Source organism: Bacillus rossius, chromosome 16 (genome assembly GCF_032445375.1).
Source record: "Bacillus rossius redtenbacheri isolate Brsri chromosome 16, Brsri_v3, whole genome shotgun sequence".
NCBI lineage: Eukaryota > Metazoa > Arthropoda > Insecta > Phasmatodea > Bacillidae > Bacillus > Bacillus rossius.
The window spans coordinates 9,439,558-9,462,653 of NC_086343.1; the positions used below are offsets into that span (position 1 = coordinate 9,439,558).

The 23,096-nt window shown below is 40.1% G+C and overlaps 1 protein-coding gene across 1 annotated transcript in view; it reads left to right on the top strand.

The window, feature by feature from the left end:
* Positions 1–15,972, top strand: part of LOC134540304 (potassium voltage-gated channel subfamily H member 8) — a 252,636-nt gene extending 236,664 nt beyond the window's left edge. Inside the window, exons 12-16 of the mRNA XM_063382963.1 lie at positions 1,874–2,070; positions 3,341–3,445; positions 8,894–9,054; positions 11,245–11,461; positions 15,481–15,972. Of these exons, the coding sequence (XP_063239033.1) occupies positions 1,874–2,070; positions 3,341–3,445; positions 8,894–9,054; positions 11,245–11,461; positions 15,481–15,972 (1,172 nt within the window). The remainder of the gene's footprint in view (positions 1–1,873; positions 2,071–3,340; positions 3,446–8,893; positions 9,055–11,244; positions 11,462–15,480) is intronic.
* The last annotated feature ends 7,124 nt before the right edge of the window (positions 15,973–23,096 follow it).

Consider the following 23,096-nt stretch of genomic DNA (forward strand, 5'->3'; position numbering starts at 1 on the left):
ATTGCTTATTAAAACAACAATTTTGGCAATAAAGGTTAATTTTTCTTGCATTTTAAAAATCTGATTACTAGTATAATTTCAAGTATTTATTCTTTTATTATTAAAATAAAAATGATTCAATTTTATTCATAAAGTATGCAATCATGTCATCAATGTTTTGTTATGACGTTGTCACGTTAAACTATCGTCCGTAAACCGACTTTACAGACAACCAATTTTTTTCAATAAAATTATTGATCTTTTTTCTGTTTTAATGTTATATATAAATCAAAAAAATGATAGAAATATGTTCTAAGTTTTACGGTTGGTCACGTCTTACGAGATGCGTGCTCTATAAGCGACAGTGATTTTCTTGCGTTCGTTGCGCGTTGCGAAGTTGCGTTGTTACGTTGTTGCGTTCGTTGCGTAGTTCATAAACCCAGCTTTAGTGAGAACAATTCGGGTAGCTGTGTGGGGACACGGACGAAAGTTTTTGACGTGAATACGTCGTGTGAATGAGAAGTTTTTGAAAAAACAGTTCCAACTAACTGTTAACAATTTCAATATTTATCCATTTTCCATGTGTCTCGACATAGTAATTAATTATTCCCCCTATTCTTCCTAGTTATATTGTAAACTTTTTTTTAATCTTTTCAAACATGATTTGAAATTTTTTTTATTCCTGGCACAAACATAATTTTATTTTACTCAAATTGGTTCATGCACGTGTCCAATATCTGGTCTCAAATTTGATTAATCTCCCGGAATCGAACGTTCGAAAAACTTGCCTTTTACTCGTAATGGCCTTTAAATACACCAAAAAAAAAAATTTACATTGGCGCATGCGTAAACCCTTACTTTGTATATATTTGCGCAACTCGATTATGTTAAGCCCTGTCTATATTATTTAACGTTTAAAATTCCATCCTATTTTTGTTACACTCCAATTTTCAAACCTGCATCCCGGTTTATAAGACGTGATCGCGTCAAATAATAGATCCTGTTCAGAATATTTTTTCCAGATCATTTTTTAAGGAAAATGTTACGTTTCTTCCAAATAGGAAAACAAAATTGAAGTAGCTTGGCTTCTGGGTTTAGGTAACTGCTTACCTGATGATGGCGACTGCAATGTCGACCGAAACGCCGGTGAATTATTCGCCAAGGACGCGGCTCCAACCCAGAAGCCAAGCTACTTCAGACAACGGCCTTGAAAGCCTGCGAACATTATTAGGAAGAAAAAACTCAATCTTAATCACAAATAAGTAGAGATCTGTAAAATTCGCGGATTCATTTCGCGATAGGATAGAGTCCAAATACTTTTGACATTAGTGTTTTGCTTCAGTGATTGGGCCGCAGTTTATCTGAAGGACTCTGGGCCAATGAAAAATCTTTTAACAGAAGAATTAGCGAATCATGATCATTCCAGTCAACAGGTGTTACGAGTCGGTAACCAATCAGCAGATGTAATTTGCACGAGTGCGTAGAGGATCATGGAGTCTATCCCTTAGGGATTTGAAATCGCGAATTTTACAGGTCTCTACAAATCGTCGCCAGAGAATTGGAGTGTTCTATGTCCATTGAAGTCGGAACTGAGATATAGGCATTTGAAAGTTCAAATAACTATGAATATCATGACATAGAACAAAATAATATTGGTCTTAAATTAAGAACAAAATTTTTATGTGCGTAGACGTGTGTGGATATAGTACAAATGAATACTAATATTAATTTCGTGTCCGTAGCATAAAAAACCTAAAAAGTGGACATAGAACACTCCAATACTCAGGCGGCGAAATAAGTAAATGGTTCATGATGAAATCTTTATTTTCTAGTGTGCGGTCGGTCGGAGCGAGCTGGGAACGTGACGTGTGCGAATTTTGTTTCCGGTCGGCAGGGAAGGGCGACCTGTTCGGCTGCGACATCACCATGTACCTGCAGGGTTCCGGCGGCGGCGGGGGCGGCTGCGGGGGCGGGGGAGGGTCCGGCGGCGGCGGCGGCGGGGGAGGCGGCAACAGCTCCGACGTCGTGGTGAAGTCGAGCTGCGACGTCAAGGCGCTCACCTACTGCGACCTCAAGTGCATCAACATGCAGGTACGCACACGCGGAGTTGCTATCGATACTTTTTTTAGCTTTCTCTCGATACCGATACTTTTTCACTCGATAAATTTTCAATCGGTAACATTTACCCTTTCCAGCAGGTATCGAATCGAACAGTGCTAGGTTAATCATTTGTTATTATATTTTTTTTAGTAAAGTGGAGGGGAATTTATCGAAAACAAATTTTAACATTATTGAGCTACATCAACATTTTATGTTATTTTAAAAAAAAATGTAATTATTCCAGTGACTTTTTTTTCAGCCATGCCTCTTGTGGTTATTAAGCGCGTGTTTTACTGCTGTGCTGATGAACCACTGTGGAATTTGAAAGGAGAATATGTATTATAATCATTGTAATTCCAATTTTCTTAAGTATTTTTAAACTTGTGATTTCTTTTTTCTGTGATTTATTTTAGTTGGGGGTTTCACTATTATAAAATTTCATTTGGCACACCAATACGTTTGGTATTTTCCCTCGTGTTTACGAAAGTAACTGTGGGTCCGCCATCTGTGTGACACATTTCCGTTCGCTGACTTCCCGTTCAGTTTTCACGATGAACCCGCTACCGAAATGCCGCACACCGAGATACGTATCGATACCTCCTCGAGGTATCGGCCGCACATCGAGATCTGAGATGTTTAGACGTTAAAAAAAATGTATCGATACCTCGAGGTATCGGCCGCACATCGAGATCTAAGATTTTTAGACATTAAAAAAATGTATCCATACCTAGAGGTATCGGCCGTACATCGAGATCAAATATGTTTAGACATTAAAAAAATGTATCGATACCTCGAGGTATCGGCCGTACATCAAGATCAAAGATGTTTAGTCATTAAAAAAAAATGTATCGATACCTCGAGGTATCAGCCGCACATCGAGATCTGAGATGTTTGGACGTTAAAAAAATGTATCGATACCTCGAGGTATCGGCCGCACATCGAGATCTAAGAACGTTTAGACGTTAAAAAAAAAATATATCGATACCTTGAGGTATCGGCCGCACATCGAGATCTGAGATGTTTAGACGTTAAAAAAAAAGATATCGATACCTCGAGGTATCGGCCGCACATCGAGATCTAAGATGTTTAGACGTTAAAAAAAAAAGATATCGATACCTCGAGGTATCGGCCGCACTTCGAGATCTGAGATGTTCAGACGTTGAAAAAAATGCATCGATACCTCGAGGGCGGCGGGTACTCTTGGTTCGATGGCGGTATGAGCACGGGTACGGCGTGGTACAGCCCGTGCGCCTGTCCGCAGGGGCTGGTGGACGTGCTGCGGCTGTACCCGGAGTACCAGCAGGAGTTCGCGCACGACATCCAGCACGACCTCACCTACAACCTGCGCGAGGGCTACGAGGCGGAGGTCAGTCGGCGCTGCCAACACACTCCCGTCTGCCGTCTTGTCATCCTTCAGCGCAACATCCATTTAAACCACGTTATCTTTGAAAGCAGGGGTGTAGGAATCTCCGGGGGGGGGGGGACAGGGGACGTGTCCCCCTGAACTTTTTGGGTGGAGGGGACTGTCCCCCCCAACTTTCTAGACCGTGATATTTTTATTTTATAATATTATTCTGCCCAACTTTATTTATAATATTCTTCACTCTCAAATTTTATCCTAAGGAAACAATAATAATTTTAACATCGATGTATCCAATAGTTAGATACAAAAACTGCTTAAAAAGTACTATTTTGCACATTTAAAATCAAAATTTCCCTGTGTAAGAGGGGAATGGGTTTACATGACATCAAAATCATTATTTGTCCCCCCCAACTTTATGAACACAGCTACGCCAATGATTGAAAGATTTGTGCTATGGGAGAGAAGCCTAAGATGTCCATCAAGTTCTGTCCCTGCCCGGACGCGCCCGAATATTCACCTTCGGCCAACCTCGGGATTTGTTTTATTTTTGCGCAGGAAAAATGAATTCACATATATAAAAGTGGTCGGTTAGGTTAGCTACATTAAAACACTTTAAAACACTATGGACGGTTTTGTTGGGTTAGTGTAGCTACATTATAATAAACCCGGGGTTGGCCGAAGGTGAATATTCGGGCGTGTTCGGACAGGGACAGAACTTGATGTACATCTTAGGCTTCTCGCAATGGGAGTGCATGACTTGATGTAAGCTTTCGGACATACGCCATTGCTAAGCTTAGCTTTACATTAAGTCATCCATTAAACCACTTAAAATTATAGATTTTCCACAAAAAAAATGTATAAAACCATAATAATACTTATCAGGGGACATACCTGATGTGATCTTAGTTGATTACGTATATTTAATAAATAAATTCCTTTCATATTTGTGTAATTTGCTGTTGCAAGCTGGGTACTTGTGCCAATTACCTTTATCAATTAAGAGATAAAAAGGTGTATTTATTTTGTGTATATCTAAAAAAAATTTAAAGCAAAAAAAAGCATGTATTTTTTCATAGTAGTGAGGACAGAAAATATTTTGTGGTTCTTTGTTGCTTTTTTTTAAAAAAAAAAAAGATGAGAAAAATTTGTAAAAGAAGAGAATTATTATGAAATAAAATAAATATATTATAACTAATACACACGGTGAGAAATAAAACATTGGTGAATGTATCGGTGAGGTAGTTTATATGTGTTCCCATAGAGGCGCGTCATCGACGAAAAGACTGAAAACCAGTTCTATGCCTGGCGCGTAGGGGCGAAAAGGCGGGTTATGCGCCAGCCAGTGTCGCCCTTAGCGACCCGACCAGGCGGATACCTTAAGTCCACCGCTGGTTTCATCTGCGAGCCTTTAGCCCTTCTAAGTTCTCAGTGTATTCTGTGCCTGGGGAAATGCCGTAGGCATACTACCCTCGACGAAACGAAAGAATGTAGGAGCCCCCCGGTGAAAACTTTTGCCAATTAGGATGGCATTCGTTACAACTCGAGAAGTGTCTCAGGGCAGGCCCGTTGTTTGCGCGAAATTTTGTTTTTCCAGAACCTAATGAACGTGATAGTCTTTGACTGCTTGGTGGCTCCGGGTTATATAATTTGCGAACTTTTGAAGCATCGTTAAGTATACACGACTCCAATTATAACCTACTATGAACTTGAGTTTGTGAGGTTGTAAAAAATAAAATTAAGGGCAAAATCAAACAAAGTCCGTGTCAGAAAATTTCTTTTTTTTTTTTTTTTTTTTTTTTGAAACAGTGAAATATTGTTTTTAGTCCTGCCCCTTCGGAACAACGCACATATGTTCCGGATTGTCAAATGTCAATACAGTTTCAACGGGAATCCCAAAGGAAAAATAATTTACAGTGCAGTGGTATTTAAAACAATTTATAATATATAAGCTCTCTGTACAAATAAAAAAATATTTTAAGTCTTTCAGTACTCTCCAGAGATGTGTAAATTTCAACTCAAGTAACGAGTAATTTAATGTGTTCTCATATATATTGCAGATACACTTATAATAAAAAACTCAAGACACGAAATTTAACGTAGAATTCTTTAAAATAATGCCGACCGTGATAAATATATACGCAAATTGTGTTTCCAACTTATTTATTCGCACGAATAACACGTAGTTCCCACACCCGCCACTAGAGTTCATTCCCGGAGCAGCTCCGTCGACTATCGAATCATATGATCAGCAGGACGAAATTTTAAACAATATAATGAAACGGCTCCGATTAATGCGAATAAGATTTGAAAAATACGAAACCCGTCTTTGTACACGATTAACGAAAAGTAATTTTATTAAAATATTGCCCATCTTGTTAGAATTCACTAAACAGTTAGTAGTATAAAGTTTCCCTTTTGGCTGTGTGAAATTTTTTGTTCGCGCCATCCGCCACAGATGGCAGCACCGTGGTTACACATTTCCGTTCCATGCGACTTCCGTTCCATTCACGAAATTACTCTTACCAAATGCCGTATACCGGCATTGTGTTACACATAAAAAAAACACAGACGAACCCTGGTAAAATTCATTAACCGAATGCAACCGTGAAATGTGACATCTAACCCTTTGCGGAACAGGAAAAACCGTACTGAAATGAAAACCGGCAGTAGCGATAAACTACGAGAGAACTAAAAAACGCCGACAGCGCTGTAATATGACCTGGCGGGCAAACTCGACAGCCGGAATTCATTCGAGAAAAAAAAACACGAGGGGTTCGTTCGGTGCCGGATTACAGAATGTACCTATTAATAACTAGAGACCTGCAAAATTCGCGGATTCATTGACCTCTAGGATAGACTCCACAGTCCTTTAAATACTCGCGGAAATGACACCTGTTCATTGGCTACTGACGCGTGAGACGTCTCAACTAGACTGTCCGTAATTTGGTACTTTCTTGGTTTAGTGTTTCCCATTGGCTCACAGTTCCCCGGATAAAATGTGGGCCAATCGCAGAAGCGGTACGAAGGTATAGTTGTTTTGATGCTAGCCTATCGTGAAATGAATCTGCGAATTTTGCATGTCTCTATTAATAACATACCCTATCAAAGATTTAAAAAAAAAACGTTATTTTACAGGAAACATTTATTTTCAGGTTTACCGTACCAGTTTTAAGAATGTCAGACGCTGTAGTTAGATGCTACGTGGTTGGGTAGTGGGAACATCCTACTCCAACCTAGCTGACTATTGGTATTGGTTCGATTCCCTGTAAGGGTAACCCGAAGTATTCGCTAGTAGTAGACGTAGACAGACGTCACCGTGAATATTTTTTTTCCTCAGGGTACTTCCATTCACTCCCACTAGGTCACCGGTCCAAATCGCCGTTTCACCCTCTCAACGATGTCTACGACGTCAATGTCAACGATATTTCACATCCTATAGTGCGTTCCATTCAAACATGACATTTAAATTAACTTTTAACTGTCTTTATTCCTCCACAGTTGTTTTAAAAAAAACTTAATCGTTGCAAGTCTTACTACTTTTCCAAAAGACCGAGCATTGCGATTAGAAGTTTCGTATAATGGATTAGCGAGGATTTTTAATTGTTCAGATTAGCTTGAACGCACTACAATTCATTCTTTTATTTTTTCCATGACGGACATCGCTGTATTTAGTGGAAATTATGATTAAGATTATGATGATGAACTCCACCCATAACTATTGGGTGACAGTGGCGTAGCCAGGATTTGTGTATGGGGGGTGTTAAGAAGCATGCCTCCTCACCCCCCCCCCCCTTATTAAAGTGGGGGGTCCAGGGGTCCTCCCCCGGGAAAATTTGGATTTTAAGGTGTAAAATAGTGCTATTTTAGCAGTTTTCGGTTCTTAAATTTAAATATTGTAATGGTAAATTTTTTATTAATTTTAATATGAAATTTGTGTGAGTGATGAATAAGAAATTAATTAAAGATTTGGCGCTAAGGGGGGGGGACTTTGAACCCCAACCCCCCCCCCCCTGGCTACGCCCCTGTTGAGTGATGACCCGAGGTCGGACAAGGCAAAATGATACCGCAATGATCCGACATTGCCTTCCGATGTACGGTGTTGAAAGGACGACACAAGGCCCAGTCCTGGACACGGGAAGCATATCCCCCCCCACCCCCATAGTCGAAAATTCCACGACCGTGCCGGTAATCGAACCCGGGAACTTCTATTGACCAACCAGATCCTCTAACCAACGAGTCAAGTGCAACACCTTTGATGACTGATCGTTGACAAGGTTATGTGCAATTTTCATTCGACAATTATTCTTTTGAATATGTGAAAGAGTTTTGACCAAGGGCGTAGACAGGAAAGGGGCAAGTAGGGGCCATGGCCCCCCCCCTCCTTTTATTTCCCTCTTAATAAACTCATCAACCGGCTTAAAATAACAATTGTATGGCTCAATTCATGGCCACTGAACACGAAAAATTATACAGTAAGTTGCATTCTCTTTGAACACCAATTAGTTTACAATCGTAAGGAGTAGTACATAGTGTAAGCATCTACCGTTCATAAGTTCATAAGTTCATTTATTTAAAAATTTAACTTTTTGAAAGAAGGTCATCAGATAGCCAAAAATAAGGGGGGGGGGGGGTATTAAAGCATCATCTCTTTTCTTTCTGATGGAGGAAAACTGTACCAGCATATTTGCTGTGAACGAAGAGGGTGGAGGGGCAGAGATGCGCATTCCATACCACTCCCAAAAAAAAGAAAAAAACAGGTATACCAAATATGTATTCTTGTTATAGCTTGTTATTGGCAGAGAAATCCTGGCTACGCCCGTGGTTGTGACTACGACGAATACAGACGCTTGAGACGGGACTCGAACCCGGAGTCCGGAAAGCAGGCGTGCACTGCGGAGGGTGGGGACAGAGCCCGGGAGAGAGAGAGAAGGAGGGGGGGTGGTTTGTGTCGGGGACGCACCACAACGCCGAAATACCACAACGCCGAAATACCACAACGCCGAAATGCCAAATTTACCACAACGCCGACAGCTAGATAACTGCTGTGTACCACAACGCCGAAATACTCTAACGCCGAAAAATGTCATTGCAGGACTGCCACAAAGGTTAGGTTAGGTTAGACTAGGTTAGGTTAGGTTAGACTAGGTTAGGTTAGACTAGGTTAGGCTAGGTTAGGTTAGGCTAAGATAGGCTAGGTTAGGTTAGTTTAGGTTATATTACGCTAGGTTAGGTAAGGTTAGGTTTGATTGTGGTATTTCGGCGTTAAGGTACATTTAAGAAACACACACAAATTCATTCAGTTGTTATTTTGGCGTTGTGGTATACAGCAGTTTTCTAGCTGTCGGCGCTGTGGTCAATTTTGACATTCGGCGTTATGGTATTTCGGCGTTGTGATAACGACCCGTTCGGCCCCACGTGTGTGTGTGTGTGTGTGTGTGTGTCTCCCCGCAGCAAGAGTCGGACATGAACGGCGTGCCGTCGCTGACGCTGCCCTCCATCAGCGAGGACGACGAGAACATCCCGGAGGAGGGCGAGACGTCCCCGCTGTCTCCCCCCAGCAGGTCGCCGCTGCACGCCTCCGCCAGCCCGCGCCACGCCAAGTTCAACCCCAGGTAAACCGACCGGCTCGCATCCCTCATCGTCGGCACGCAGCCGTGACACCTTTGAATATATATACTGTATAGAAGTCGCGAGTGGATAGGATTTACTCTACGTTTTTCAGGAGCGTATGATGAGCAGCTTGGGAACTTACACCGCTGCAGTGCGCTGCCGTAACGCCCTGTATATCGTCTTAGTTGTTATCTACACGTTAGAGCGCAGAACTGTCGCCCGCTATCATTTCCCGCACCCCTCATCCATCATTCACTGCAGCTCAAGGTCGTTCAACGGGAGGGGGAAGGGGTGTTTGAAGAGTTCGACACTTGTCCGCTAGGGACCACCATCAAGTCGATGCCCTAGAGATGGCGATTGCGGCGGTGAATTAACCAACTACCTCAAATCAGTATTAGAAATTTTAACCTGGGCTGGCGACTTCTATACAGTATATATATTCAAAGGTAACACCGACTCCAGAAACGTGTCCGAACAGGATCCCAAGTCGAGGGGAACAGATCGGCGACCGTTTCAACAAACGACAGCCCCGCGCGAGACACTATAAACTGGTTCCGACGCTACAGTGGCGTAGCTATAAGGTGACTGGCGCCCCTAGCCAGACTTGAAAATGGCGCCCCCTCTTGGATTAAAACAGAGGGGGGGGGGGGAGCGTTCAGTAACCGCGAAACCGTCGCGGCAGAGCCCCCCCCCCCCCCCCCCCTCCTGCTCCGGCGCCCCTGGCGGGGGCCATCCCTGCCACCCGCCTGCTACGCCACTGCCAACGCATTCTAGCGGACGTTTCGCAACCCTCCATTCAGTTGTTACGGAAGGAAAAAAAAAATTACTAGACATAGCAGCGGCATCTCGCAAAAAACCTATATAACAGTTTTTTTTTTTCTAATTTTCTCAAGAACTTAAGAAATCGCGACTATTTCTTATTATGACCATTAAAGTTTACAAAATATATTCCAGGATGTTTTTTTTGACATCATAAAGGTTAATTTGGCACACCAACACGCTTGGTGCATTCCCCGACTGAATACGAATTAATGGCTCCAGACGCGGAGTCCGCCATCTGGACGAAATCAACGAAAAAAAGAATAACTCTGCGCATGCGCGGAATTTTGGGAAGCGGGGAGGACACCTAAAATCCGTTTCCTGAAAATAATTGTTGGCCGTTGACCCATCTTGCACTTGGAATGCTGTTAGGGTACAGGCGTGGCATATTCGACACCTAAACCTTCATTCTTGTGTCTTGGAATACCGGCCTGAGTGCCACATTCCCTCCCTCTCTCGGGCATGCATTAGTAAAGTGACCAACGCTACAGCGCTGCTTCTTTTTTTTTTTTTTTTTTTTTTTTTTTTTTTTTTCGTTACGTCGCCGACACAACTGGGACAAACCCACGCCCGAGCCCACACCCGGCTGCACGTTTCGTACACATCGTGAATGTGTTTGTATAGTGTTTTATTGTGTACTTTGTTGTCCAAAGTGAATTATTTGATTATTTAAGTGTGAAGCTAAGCTTCAGCCACCCTGCCAAAACTTGTCACACGCCCGTACACGTACTACGAACACAGCAGGCATACCAAGAGCGAATCCAGCTCAGAACCAAAGCCAGAAAAAAAAAGTTACAGTTCCGGTATGTGTGTGTGTAAATATTTTCATGTTGAACAACTTCTACGTAAAACATGACTTAAGTCATTTTCTTGAAAGAAAACACCTTACTACAGTGTTTGTATGTGTGTGTGTGTGTGTATACGTACATATACACATATATATGTGTGTATGTATATACATCAGGGACGTAGCCAGAGGGAGGGGGGGGGGTTAGGGGTTCAACACCCCCCCCCCCCCCACTACCATATCACAAAAAATCTTTAATTAAATTTCTTATTCATCACTCAAACAAATTTCATATTAAAATTAATAATAAAAAAATTTTACCATTACAATATTTAAATTTAAGTACCTACCGAAAACTGCTAAAATAGCAGTATTTTACACCTTAAAATACAAATTTTCCCGGGGGAGGACCCCCTAAACCCCCCCCCCCCCCCCCCCGGCTTTAATACCGGGAGGGGGAGGGGGGGCATGCATACTTATTAACACCCCCCCATACACAAATCCTGGCTACGCCACTGATACACACACACACATGAGAGCTGTGCCTGTGCTGACTTGTCGACTGCGAGAGGGGATTGTCGTGCAGGGTGGAGGAGCTGCGAGGAGGGGCGGGCGGCGAGGCGGGGCCCCGCGGCGGCCGGCGGGGCAAGGACCGGGCTAGGGCCGCCAACCAGCGCACCGGCTCCCTGGAGGGGCTCAGCTCTGAGCTGCGCGGCGAGGTGGAGCAGACGAGGAGCAGCGTGGAGCGGCTCGACACCCAGGTGTCTTCCCTGCACCACGACGTGGCCACGCTCAGCCTCGAGGTGCGCCTACAGCTTCCGCCACGTTCGTTATACCGCAGGGCCGGTGCAAGGTCAATTGGCTTCCCTCCCCCCCCCCCCCCCCCCCCCGGCCGGACACCCCAAAAAAAAAAATTGCCTTGCCTCAAAATCCATCACGCAAGCCTAAGATTTTGACAACGATCAAATGTAAGCATGCTTGTGTTTTTTTTTTTTACTTTTTTTACTTATTACAAATCATAAACGGGTCACCGTGGACTTTAAAATAATTACTTACTTATATCAATATAAACATTCCAAACTGTTACAAAAAATTCCATTTTCAATCTAGTTTCGATAATCGTTAAACATGTTATATGAGCTGTTATGTGTCCCCCAGCTACTTGGCGCCCTGGGCGGTTGCCTAGTTCGCCTGTACGGACGCGCCGGCCCTGATTATATGTATGTACTTCTTTGGAAGCGTTATGAAAAAAATGATGACTGAATGCAACAAAAATTTTCACAGGATGAAGGAAAAAAATGGCTACACACATTTTAAATCCTATACTTAATTAATTGATATTGAATACTGGTCCATATCATTAAAAAAACATTTTATTTATTGTTGATTATTAGTGTCCGTGGCCATTTCCATGGGGGATGTTTGTGAGTTTATGTTCCCGTACATATAATTTATTGGTTTTCATTATTAATCAAAATTTTGTGTATTTATAGTAAATTAAATAATTATTTTTATACACCTGATTGTATTTAAATTGAATACTGGGTCTTTATTTCTTTTTTTTTTTAATTGATTGAATTTATACTTTATCATCCATATTTATAATATCACTCCAGTCATTTTATTATTATCTATTAATTATTTGCATGCAAAATTGTAATTAGTTTTTTTTATCATGCCAACTAATTATAACTTCTGAAGGGCGTACATAAGTACAAGCACCCATAATTTTTTTGTTTCCTTGACATGAAATAGGACTTAATTTTGGCTTGTTGTAAGCTGGTGTGATTATTATGATAATTGTAGTTGCCCACGTGAAATAATAAGTTTGTTTCCTCGCGGCACTTACTAGACTAGAGCCTGTTAGTAAATATGTGGGTTGCAACAAAGAATATATAAGATCTTGGAGATATGATTTATGTCTTGACATGCCAAAAATTGGGATAAATAGTTACAAATTATAATTATAGTGAACAGATATAAAAAAATTCAAGATGGTGGAACTTGTTCATCATAGACTTACAACACTGGTGGTTCGAACTTCATGTCATAGAGAAAACCCGAACACGGCCGATGTTGAATGTTAAATTTAGAGACAGTAAAGAGAATTCAGTGGAATGAATTGGTCAGGACAATATTCACACGAGAATGACAATGACGAAACAGTTGCAGCAAAACAACAGTCATGGACAACAAAGTGACAGACAGAGGAACCCAACGATAATACTAAACAGACAATCTGTACAACTCACCGACAATACTGCACACCCAAGGATGAAATTAAACAGGTATTCAGTCTGTACTGTCATTGCGTTGTCTGATAACAAGTTTAATTTCATCGTTGGGTTCGTTTGTCTGTCACTATGTTGTCCAAAGTAGTTTGTCTGTATATTTCTGTATTTACTGTTTCATGCTGCAACTGCCTTGTCATTGTCAGCCCACGTGGTCGATTGCATATAAAATTATAGTTACGTTAGGTCCGTTCATGTTGAATTCGACAAGTGTCCAAATCTATAAAATGTGGCTTGTCAAGTAATGACATGGGAGTGTCCTTTTGTATGATCAGAATATATTTTTTTAGCAATGGATATTACTTACCATAAATTAACTTTAATCATTTCCTGCTTTGTTTCGAGGACTTCTCGTTCATGTTTTTGTATCGTTTTGATTAACTCCTTAAATTCCTGCACGTTAATCTTCTTGAATATATTGCTTTATATTATTCATAGAGCAAACTATACACTCAGAGTTAACTTCTATAAACCTTTGTACATTTTATTTATTTATTTATTTTCATATCGTTCGAACCCATTTCTGGGGTATGATACATGTCAAATAAATATCACATATATATATAAGATTGCCATGTATGATACATGTTGGATATATACAATTATACAAATATATAATATATTAAAATACTTACAATGAGTGATTACATTATGTGAAATTATAAAAAATATATAATAAAGTAATTTAAAATTTGCAACATATTGTATACAACCACAATAATAATGGCATAAACTACATTTTGGTTTAAAATAACCCTACATCTTCTTATTTTTTTATATAAAATATTTTTTTATATAAAATCTTCATTGTCTTTAAAAGAATATAAAAACATTTTTTGTATTGCAAAAAATATATATAATTTATATATTTAACTTGCTGAAGTACACTATTGTACAGGCAGATGCCAAACAGTTACAGTTTTTGGCATATTGGCTGGTGGAGTGAGATATTACTTTGAGGTCCAGTGTAGTTCTCGTTTAATACGGGTGTAAGAAGAGTTTTATTTTAATTGATCTTCAAAAAACTTGTCTCTTTAAATTTACACTTTAAAACCACTCCATTATTAACTTTGTGGAAATTTTCCCCGTCAATATCATATATTTTTTAGCTTCAAAAATAAGATTTGCTTTCTCTTGTTTACATTATAGTGTTATTGTGTGATTTGAGTGACAGCTGAATTGCCTTGAACGGTGGTAAATTCCTTCTCTCGAGTCATAAATGCCTTGATCAGATGACAGGAGTTGAGATCAAAAATTTAAGGCTGGAGAGGGCATTGTGACGAATGCCTCCAAATGAAGGGTTGACGGTAGTAAAAGATTTGTCGCATCCTATTCGTCATGGCATTGTGATTCCAGCTTATTAGAATTAAAAATTGTCGACATATACAAATGCAAAGCTCTGCAGCGATTAATACCCACTTTTTTTTTTTTCCTTAAGTACCAATCCTATTTGCAATACTTCTTCAAAGAAAACATTGAAAGCAAGTGCTGTGAAGATTTCAAATTGTGTGGAGGCACATTGGAGAGAAGCAATGAAAAATAGCGTAGAACTAGTCACCTCCTTTGTAGTGTTGCCCACCTACAAAACTGCAATACAAAAGTTCTCTATTCCAGGTAAATTAGTAATTTTTAATAATTCATTGGATTTAAGTTTATCATAAATTAGTCATAGTATCCCTAACTAAGCTGCTGTCTGTTCCCTTAAAAAACAACTTTTTATGTCTTGTTGGAGGGTAGTCCTTGGGGAAAGTAGCACATTACACAGACCAGCAATATTGAGGAATGAATTCGTAATGGCTATAGTTTGTCTAAGAGAGGCCATGGTTTTCAGGGGGTCAGATAACTTACCTCATATGTCCAATACTTTGATTCCCAAAGCTTTTGTGAGTAGGGAACTGCGAGCCACTCACTCTTTCATTAATACTCCAGTCTCCATGCACCACCACTTAAGCTGGGTTTACGATTGATTTCCTTACGAATTATAACTTAACATCGAGCACACGATTAAGTCAAAACTACATTTTCCAGTTTATGATTGACATATAAGTCGTTAATTCCAACCAATCACAGCACAAAACACATGGTCGGCCATTGTTCGAAACGGAGAAGCAGGTTTGAAATAGGTTATTGACAAATGGGATGTCTATTTTTCGAAATGGATGATGATTACAAATGACAAATATACGAATTCTAACCCAAAATACTGCCTCGCTCGGTCCAATAATAAGACATAAACTTCCGGTTGAAAGGTTCCGGTTTGTTGTGATTGGTCGCTTCCCTTAAGTCTTAACGAAAAATATAAAATATAACCATTTCTGTTAAGTCTTAAGTCATTACATGGTTCGCACACGACCCGTCAAAATTCACACACGACAATCATAAACCATTCCACTAGTTTACATAGAGTCATGTGGTAAGTACACGACTAAGTCTTGAATTCTTAATTCTTAATTTTCAATCGTAAACCCACCTTTAGCGTCTCTAAAGACATTTGATGCTGTCCGGAGGTGGAGCTGTGCCGGGTGTCGCAGGTGAGGAACGCGATCCAGGCGCTGCAGGAGCTGGCGAGCAGCAACTCGGCCATGTCGGCGCGCTACCCCTACCCGCTGCCAGTCCACTCCAACCCCAGCCTGCCGGACAGCAGCAGCCTGCGTCGCGGGCACGCAGCGTCCCTGCAGCGCAGCTCGTCGCACCCGCCCGACATGTTCTGCTGGGACGACGGCGGCGGCTCGGGCAGCGTGGTAGGGGCGGCGGGGGCGGTATGCCGCGCTGACTGCAGCACGCAGACCGAGCCGCCGCCCCCCGACCTCGCCGACCCCCGGCGGGTGCTGCTGGCCCTCGGGCTGGACCCCGACGCGCTGCTGCCTCCGCCGCCCCCAGCGGACTGGAGCCCCTGGCACGACGGCCGGCGCCGGCAGCCGCAGCACCGGTACAGCGCGGGCGACGCCGAGGGCGGGTACCCCGGGGCGCCGGGGGTCGTTCCCGCGTCGCGGTCGCTCGTCCTGCACCCGTTCACCACCTGAGCCCGCGCGTCGCCGTGAACCCGCGTGTCCCATCGCGTGGTGCTCCCTCCGGTACGCTTCCTCCGGCAGAAGTCGACACGCTCAGCAGGGGCCCATCCGCCGGACGGCACGGCCGACGTGCGATAACACTCAAAGAGTTTCCCCCCTTGGCGGATTCCCGGGGGAGGTTGGTTTGACCATCTCGGGGTTTTCCCTGGCGGCATCGTCGCGTTCGTCGAGGGAAGATAACTCTCTCCACCCACGTTCTTCTGATAGTTCCTCTCAAAATGCTGGGGGCGGCAGCAGCACGGCCAGACCCACACTCTTGCCGACTGCGCACTTTTTTTTGCCGGGAGACATGTTTGATTCGCAGCTTCCGGCTGTGTGGCGCAGTTCACATGGTATCTCTCTCCTGGCGTCGTCTCGCTCGCTGGAGGACTGACTCGCGCGACTCCTGGCAGTGATCACGTTCAGCATTCAGATCTTTCAGAATATTATAGGCCCGAGTCTTGAGAGACGCGTTGGTTTTCGTAACTTCTGCCAGCGACCGTGTTCAATAGTTCCTGTTCATGGAGTGGATGACACTGCGAAAATTGGTTATTCTGATTTTTGTCTCATGCGCTGGGGGATGTTCGATAAGTTAACTTTGTTTCTCTGCAACAATGTTTAGCATTTTGTTTCCAATACTCTCTACTGTTGTGCTGTCACGATCTGAAGCAAGATGTGTTCTACTCACCACCCGGCAGTGATCGCATTCAGCAGTTCCAGACCACTTGCTGGATAGTAAAGCCAAACCGGAAGAGTCTTCTAAGGCTGTCACATCCACTGACAGAAGACAGTGATTTTGGTCGAAATACTGTATAGCAAATTCGAACTTCATCTGCTCATGTTGCCACACACACACACACGCACACACTGAGGAAAGATGTTTTATTCACATTTTCTGGCATTTATCACAGTAGACTATTACTCTCTCTATTTCTTTGTGAGAAGTAGAACCAGTCTGATGCAACATAGTTCTAAACACAAATAAAAAAAGGTTTTTCTAATCTACAACAATCATATCTATCACTCTGTGATAAAAAAAAACAGGATGCTGAAGTCGCAGGGATGTTTCTTTTGTTCACACAAACTCTGAGTAAAGTTCTGTTTGAGCCATATGGTCTGGAATTTTACACATTTTATCTGTTCCTATCTCAGTTGTGCGTATCACATACAACTCTTTGCTTACAACCATTATCCCAACAGTTCATAACCAAATTTGGAATTAATACGTAAATGGATGTACTAAATTTATAGAAAAGTAAATAAATTTTCAGACTTCAATATTTTTAGTAGAAGCAGTTTATTCATTTTCTTTTTTTATTTTTACTGGCTAGGATACCTACCTGATAAATATGTTAGCGAATCCATCAGACATTTCTGTAAAAAATATTTCAATAGTTGTGGACATCGTACACACTAGTTATATTTGCCAACTCAGCATCTTTGGGTGTGTTAAATTCTATTTCACTGTGTTTCAACATGTGACTGACTTTCATGTGAATCATCAGCCATGTGACTTCGGAAGCAGAAGAAGCAAATTGCTCACAAAGCAACTGGACAGGTGTTTAGTTATCGATTGCTTAGAAAAGCAAAAACTTCTAAGGCCTAACAACTGTTTTTTAAGAGTTTGCACACAAATAGAGAACGAAGCTGTTGTGTGAAGTTCCTCAGTTTTAAGAGACATTAATGTAATTAGTTTCACATTTCTATACCTACTATAATTTGCTTTCTTGAATTCGGAGAACAAATGGTTATTCACTTTGTTAGAAATCTACCCTCGATGAGTTTGGTGTTGGTACAATAATAATATTTGTTAAGATTCTCAGCCAAAAGCAACGTCTTCACACAAGCAACTGTAAAAAAATTATTGATAGCACTATTTTCACTTTTATTTCACTTGCTAATAATCTTTCTTCTCAAAATTGATAATAGAAATAGAGGAGTAAATTTTTATGCAAATTACACTGGTTACTATTTAAAATACCTTAAAATAAATTTTTTATTGAGTGATTAGAATAGGAAATGTATGTTGCAAAATCACTTTTTTTGGAATCAATTATCTGTGTATTAAGAAATGAAGATGTGTAAGTTCTGAGCTTGTGTCACGCAAAGATCACGATTATGAGAAGTAAATACATAGCAACAGCTAAACATTTATCCTATTTAGCTTAACTTACATAATATCCCACTGACTCTGGACACTTTATTGTCAAAATTTTTACAACTTTGCTAAAACATTTTAAGGCCAATTTTCACAAATATTGCGCATGCATTTGTTCTGTAGAGTTACAAAGTTTGTTGCTAATGTGGTTTTGATGAAACAAATAAAATAGTGTGTTTATTTTTCTTAATATGCCACCTTGTCCATATCAATGTGATGTGCAACGTAGTGCCTAAATATGTCTATCTCCACTTGACAATGCAATCATTCTTTTTACTCTATCTGCCTTTTGTACTATATGGAGAGGACACAAATCTCTGGTTTCTAAAGAATGGCATCTGTAGACAGAGGACGTAACTTATGTGTGGATTTTTACTGTAAATAACAAAGAATACACTTTAATCATTCCGAAATGTAAATAATGTAATATGATAAATTACGTAAATGTCATCAAATGTTGTATATTTGTTTGTTTATAAAGTAAATAAAGATGTTTTCATCTTGTAATTATAAAGAAACCTCAAGCTTATTGAGAAATGATTTTCCTAATAAAAGAGATTTTTAAAGATCACTAAAAGAAAAATTATTTCCTTAAAATCAACATTTGAAGGCAATTCAGAATTCATAGTTAAGTATAAACTTATGAGATCATTCCAGTGATATAGAAAAAGTTGTACCTACCTACCTACCTTCCTACCAAAATTGTACTTGCTTTACCTAAACCTATAATTTAATTTTTTTGTAATTTTTTGGTGCAGAAATATATTCCTATAAATGGTCAGTATACGGTACCTAATTTTTCTAAGTGACAAACTCAAGCTTCTGTGCTGGTCCCAGAATTTTGACATGTTGACTGGCATCAAATTATACTACCTTTCACGCGAGATAATGGAATTGGATGGTTTTACCATTAGTTTAGAATTTCTCTTGAGGAGCTGTTTGATTTCGTCATCTCAGTTTCAAATAATTTCAATTATCTGCAGCAGAATATCACATTTACAAGTCCATTACTTCATTGCGCATTATGAGATACCTACATTTCTAACCGGCGGGGCCTATTCGAGTCCACTGCAATCAGATGCAGTAAAGACTTTCAAGCCGTGAAATATTTTTCACCAAGATTTATTCTGGCATTCGTCAGTTTGAGATTTTTCACGTTATGCACAAAACTGTAAATGAAAAAAGAGTACTGCATTGTATATTGCCACTATCATAAATTTTACTAACAAGTATACGAAAATATGAAACAATCCTTTCCCCCCCCCCCCCCCCCCAAATATTTTTTTTCCCCCAGAAATCTGAGGACTATTCTGAACATTATTGATATTTTAAGTATATCTAGGAACGTAGTGATAATTATCTGTGACTACAATACAGGCTTACGTTTTCGTGAAAAGGAGTTTATAAAGTTAGTAAAAAATATTGCGTTATGTAAAATGTGTATTAAATGGCTATTTCTATATTATTTTCTTTCCCATCATACTTCTCCTTTTCCCTTCTATTTTCACCTTCCGCAGTGAGAAGCAACAGTGTGGTCACGCGTCTCAGTAAAGGCGCTGTTACACTGTCAAATATTTGTCTCCAACTATATTTGATGGACTATATTGGATTGACAATGACTTCCAATTTTCTCAATCCAATAAATTTGTTACAGATAACCTCAGATATGTGTTAAATCATGTCCACTATCAAAGTTTATTTTTTTGGACTGAGCTATCTCATACTTTACCAACTGTAATCTCATTTTGAAATTAAATAAAGCAATACATAGTGCTGGATGGTTTTTTTCTGTTGGCCCATTTGACGTCACTGATTTATTCCTTGGCTCACGAGTCTCGCGGATCGTAACGTCACACACTCCACATGTTGGTTCGTAGTCACAGAGCGCGGTACGTGTGTTTCGGCAGAGCGTGGAGAATATCGCAAGTTCTCCGCGAGTGTTCGTGTTCAGCCCGCAGGAAACTTGTGGAATCAACTTCTCTTCCCAACGGGAGGTCGGTACGATGTTGGGACCCTAGGAAGAAGGAGCACTTGTTGTGCTAGCTCTACTGCGAGAAGAGCAGCAAAAAAAAGAGAGAGAGAGAGAGAGAGAGCGAGAATACCCGGTCGAAGAAAAGTGTTGGCTCATCCGTTGTTACAAAACTTTCCTCCAAGCTTCGTTCCTTTAGATTTTGTCTTAGTATTACTCACGCCTCACATCCCATATCGCAGGACTACTACAAACTGCTCCACATTGAAACCGATAAGTGGACCTTGGTGGACTCGACTGGCGACTGAGGTGAAGGACGAATGCAGAGTAGTGTCTTTGGTTGAGTTAGAACATGAGTGGCCTATTGGCCATCCACCAGAGCTGACGAGTTGACTGCGTGAGAAGGGTGTTCGAGCGGTTCCCAATCATCTGCATAGGCGTGCCTACAGGGGGGGCCAGGTGGGCCATGGCCCCCCTTCCCCCTAATGTAATCACTCAGATCGGTATTTTCTCTAATGCGTTCGTTAATATTCGTATATTCCTGGCACTGTGACACTCAAACTGTGTTTCAGTGATGCAGCGTGCTAATTAACAATATTTTTAAACATTTTATCATTCTGGAAATACAGCCGCCTTTGTTTATTTAAATAATGAGGTCCCTTAAAATGGCCTATAGCTTATACTTGAATTCGCTCAGACACGCGGGAATGTTTATTGCTCTCCTGCATAAGTGCAAGTACCCTTTAAACATTGTCTATGGAAAAAAAACATATTTTCAAGATTGTTAAAATTATACAGATATAAATATTAACTAGTTAACATATCTCGTTGACACTGCACAAAAATATAAACAAGTCAATGAGTGAATGTATTTAGGCTATTTAACATTCTAAATTCAGCTTCTGATTTAAAAATTTAGCAGGGCCCCCCCCTAATGGAAATGTCTGGGCACGCCTATGATCATCTGCTACATCGCCACACACCTAGACACCCCTGTAGTCATGTCATCTGGAAGGGGTCTTAATGTTACAATCTCACAGAGTTAAAATTTGCACGTTTTCTGCTCACGACTTCAGCAGTTTATTTATTATTACTAGAGGAGCTTTATTCGTAATGAAAGTAAAATGTTCTGTGAAGTTAATTATTATTTAAACTAATTTATGCTTAGTTTCCTTGCATCCCATTAAAAATGACCAAAAATATATTCCATTTTATTACATGTTAAGCTTGTGGTTTCTTTGGTGTCTGAAATTGCATGTTGACATTCAATGAGAGTTACAAATTAATGTGTACCTTATTTATTGAACTGAGTTTGTTTTGAATAAATTTACTTAATGTTGCCACTGGTGTAAGAATTTGTTTCACAAGAAATACAATCATTATTTTTATTGAGTTTGTTTACAAATGAATACATTGGTACCTACTTGAGTTGGGGTAAGGCTTTCTAATCTGCCTTAGAGTTTATGCGCACATGTGCAGTAGGCATACTTGGAAAATATATTAATATTAAATAATTATCTGTACGTAACAAACTTGTACAGCGTTCCAACTTTCATACTTGTAATCTTGTTCGAAAACATTAAAACCATTGCCTGACAATGTTGTTGTAGGTAGCCAATCAAAATCATTTTAAGAAAAAAGGAATTTTAAATATTTAATTATGAACAAACAGTTCATAATTTTATTAGGTTCTGGGGTAGCAGGTAGCATCAATGGCGTCCTCAGATTATTGAATTGGCCTTTGGAAGCAGTACGAGAATCGAAATACTGAATAAAAGTCCAACCATTATTTTTTTATACAATACTAATAGTAAGTTAGTAATCGATACATAAATTCCTCATAAGGTGAACATCCGGCAGCCTAGGTTTAGCGAGTGGTTATCTATTTCTGATCACGCAACTATAGTCTTGTGTCTTTTACCACGAGTATAGCCAGAGTTAGGACAAAAATAGTTCTGAAGATTTAACTCTAATGAAGCACAATTAAAATCTTGCGTAAATTTTGGGACTTCTTGTAATTTTTTTTATTTTTTTTTGTTTGTTAAGAACATGTCCGATGAAATAATAATGGGACACGTCATTATTTCTTCGGGCGTCATCTTAACCTACCCCTCCTGCCCCCCCCCCCCCCCCCCCCCCCCCAAAAAAAAAAAACAACATAGAAGTAGTTAAATGTTCAGTTTTGATACTCATTTCAATTTTTACTTCAAATGTTTGTCAGCAACCATCTTGTTCATGAGTTACCGACTCAAATGCCTATGTCTGATCTCTCTTATTTTAACTTGCAAGTTTCTGTATCTTATTTATTGAAATTATCTATTTTGGCTTAGCCTACAGGTGCAGGTATTTTTTGAAAATAATATTTTTGTTTGATAGAACAAAAAAGACAAAAATCAATTTTCACCAAATGCCAACCATTGCAGTAAGGGTTGGTCGCATCAAAATAATTTTAAGACAAAAGTTTCTTACATATGATATTTAGTAGATTTACAGTAATTTTTGAATGTATTTGATATTGTACCTAATAAAAGAGTTATACAATTTTAAACTTCAACCCCTATTTAAACAAGTATTTTGGCTAACTGTTCATGTTTTAAACTCACTTCCAAAACAAAGTTATAATTGCTAACGGATGCAATATTTTCATCTCGATTGTGTTACAGTAAGGTTCGTAGAATCGAGAGTTGACTAACTTCACAAATTATATAGATTCAACAAGAACCGTAATTTCAGACAGACAACGAACCTGGACAACGCAGCAAATATATGAACACAACTATGAAAATAAACAGGTATCAGTCTGTTTGTGCCTGATGACGGGAACATATGCCAGTTCCCAAAACATCGCGAATGTTTTGTCATAGGAAACATACTGTGTTCGTCGTTGTTGTCGTCGTATTGTCCATAATATCTGTTTATCTTCATAGTTTTGTTTCTATATTTGAAGAGTTGTCCATGTGTTGTCTGTCG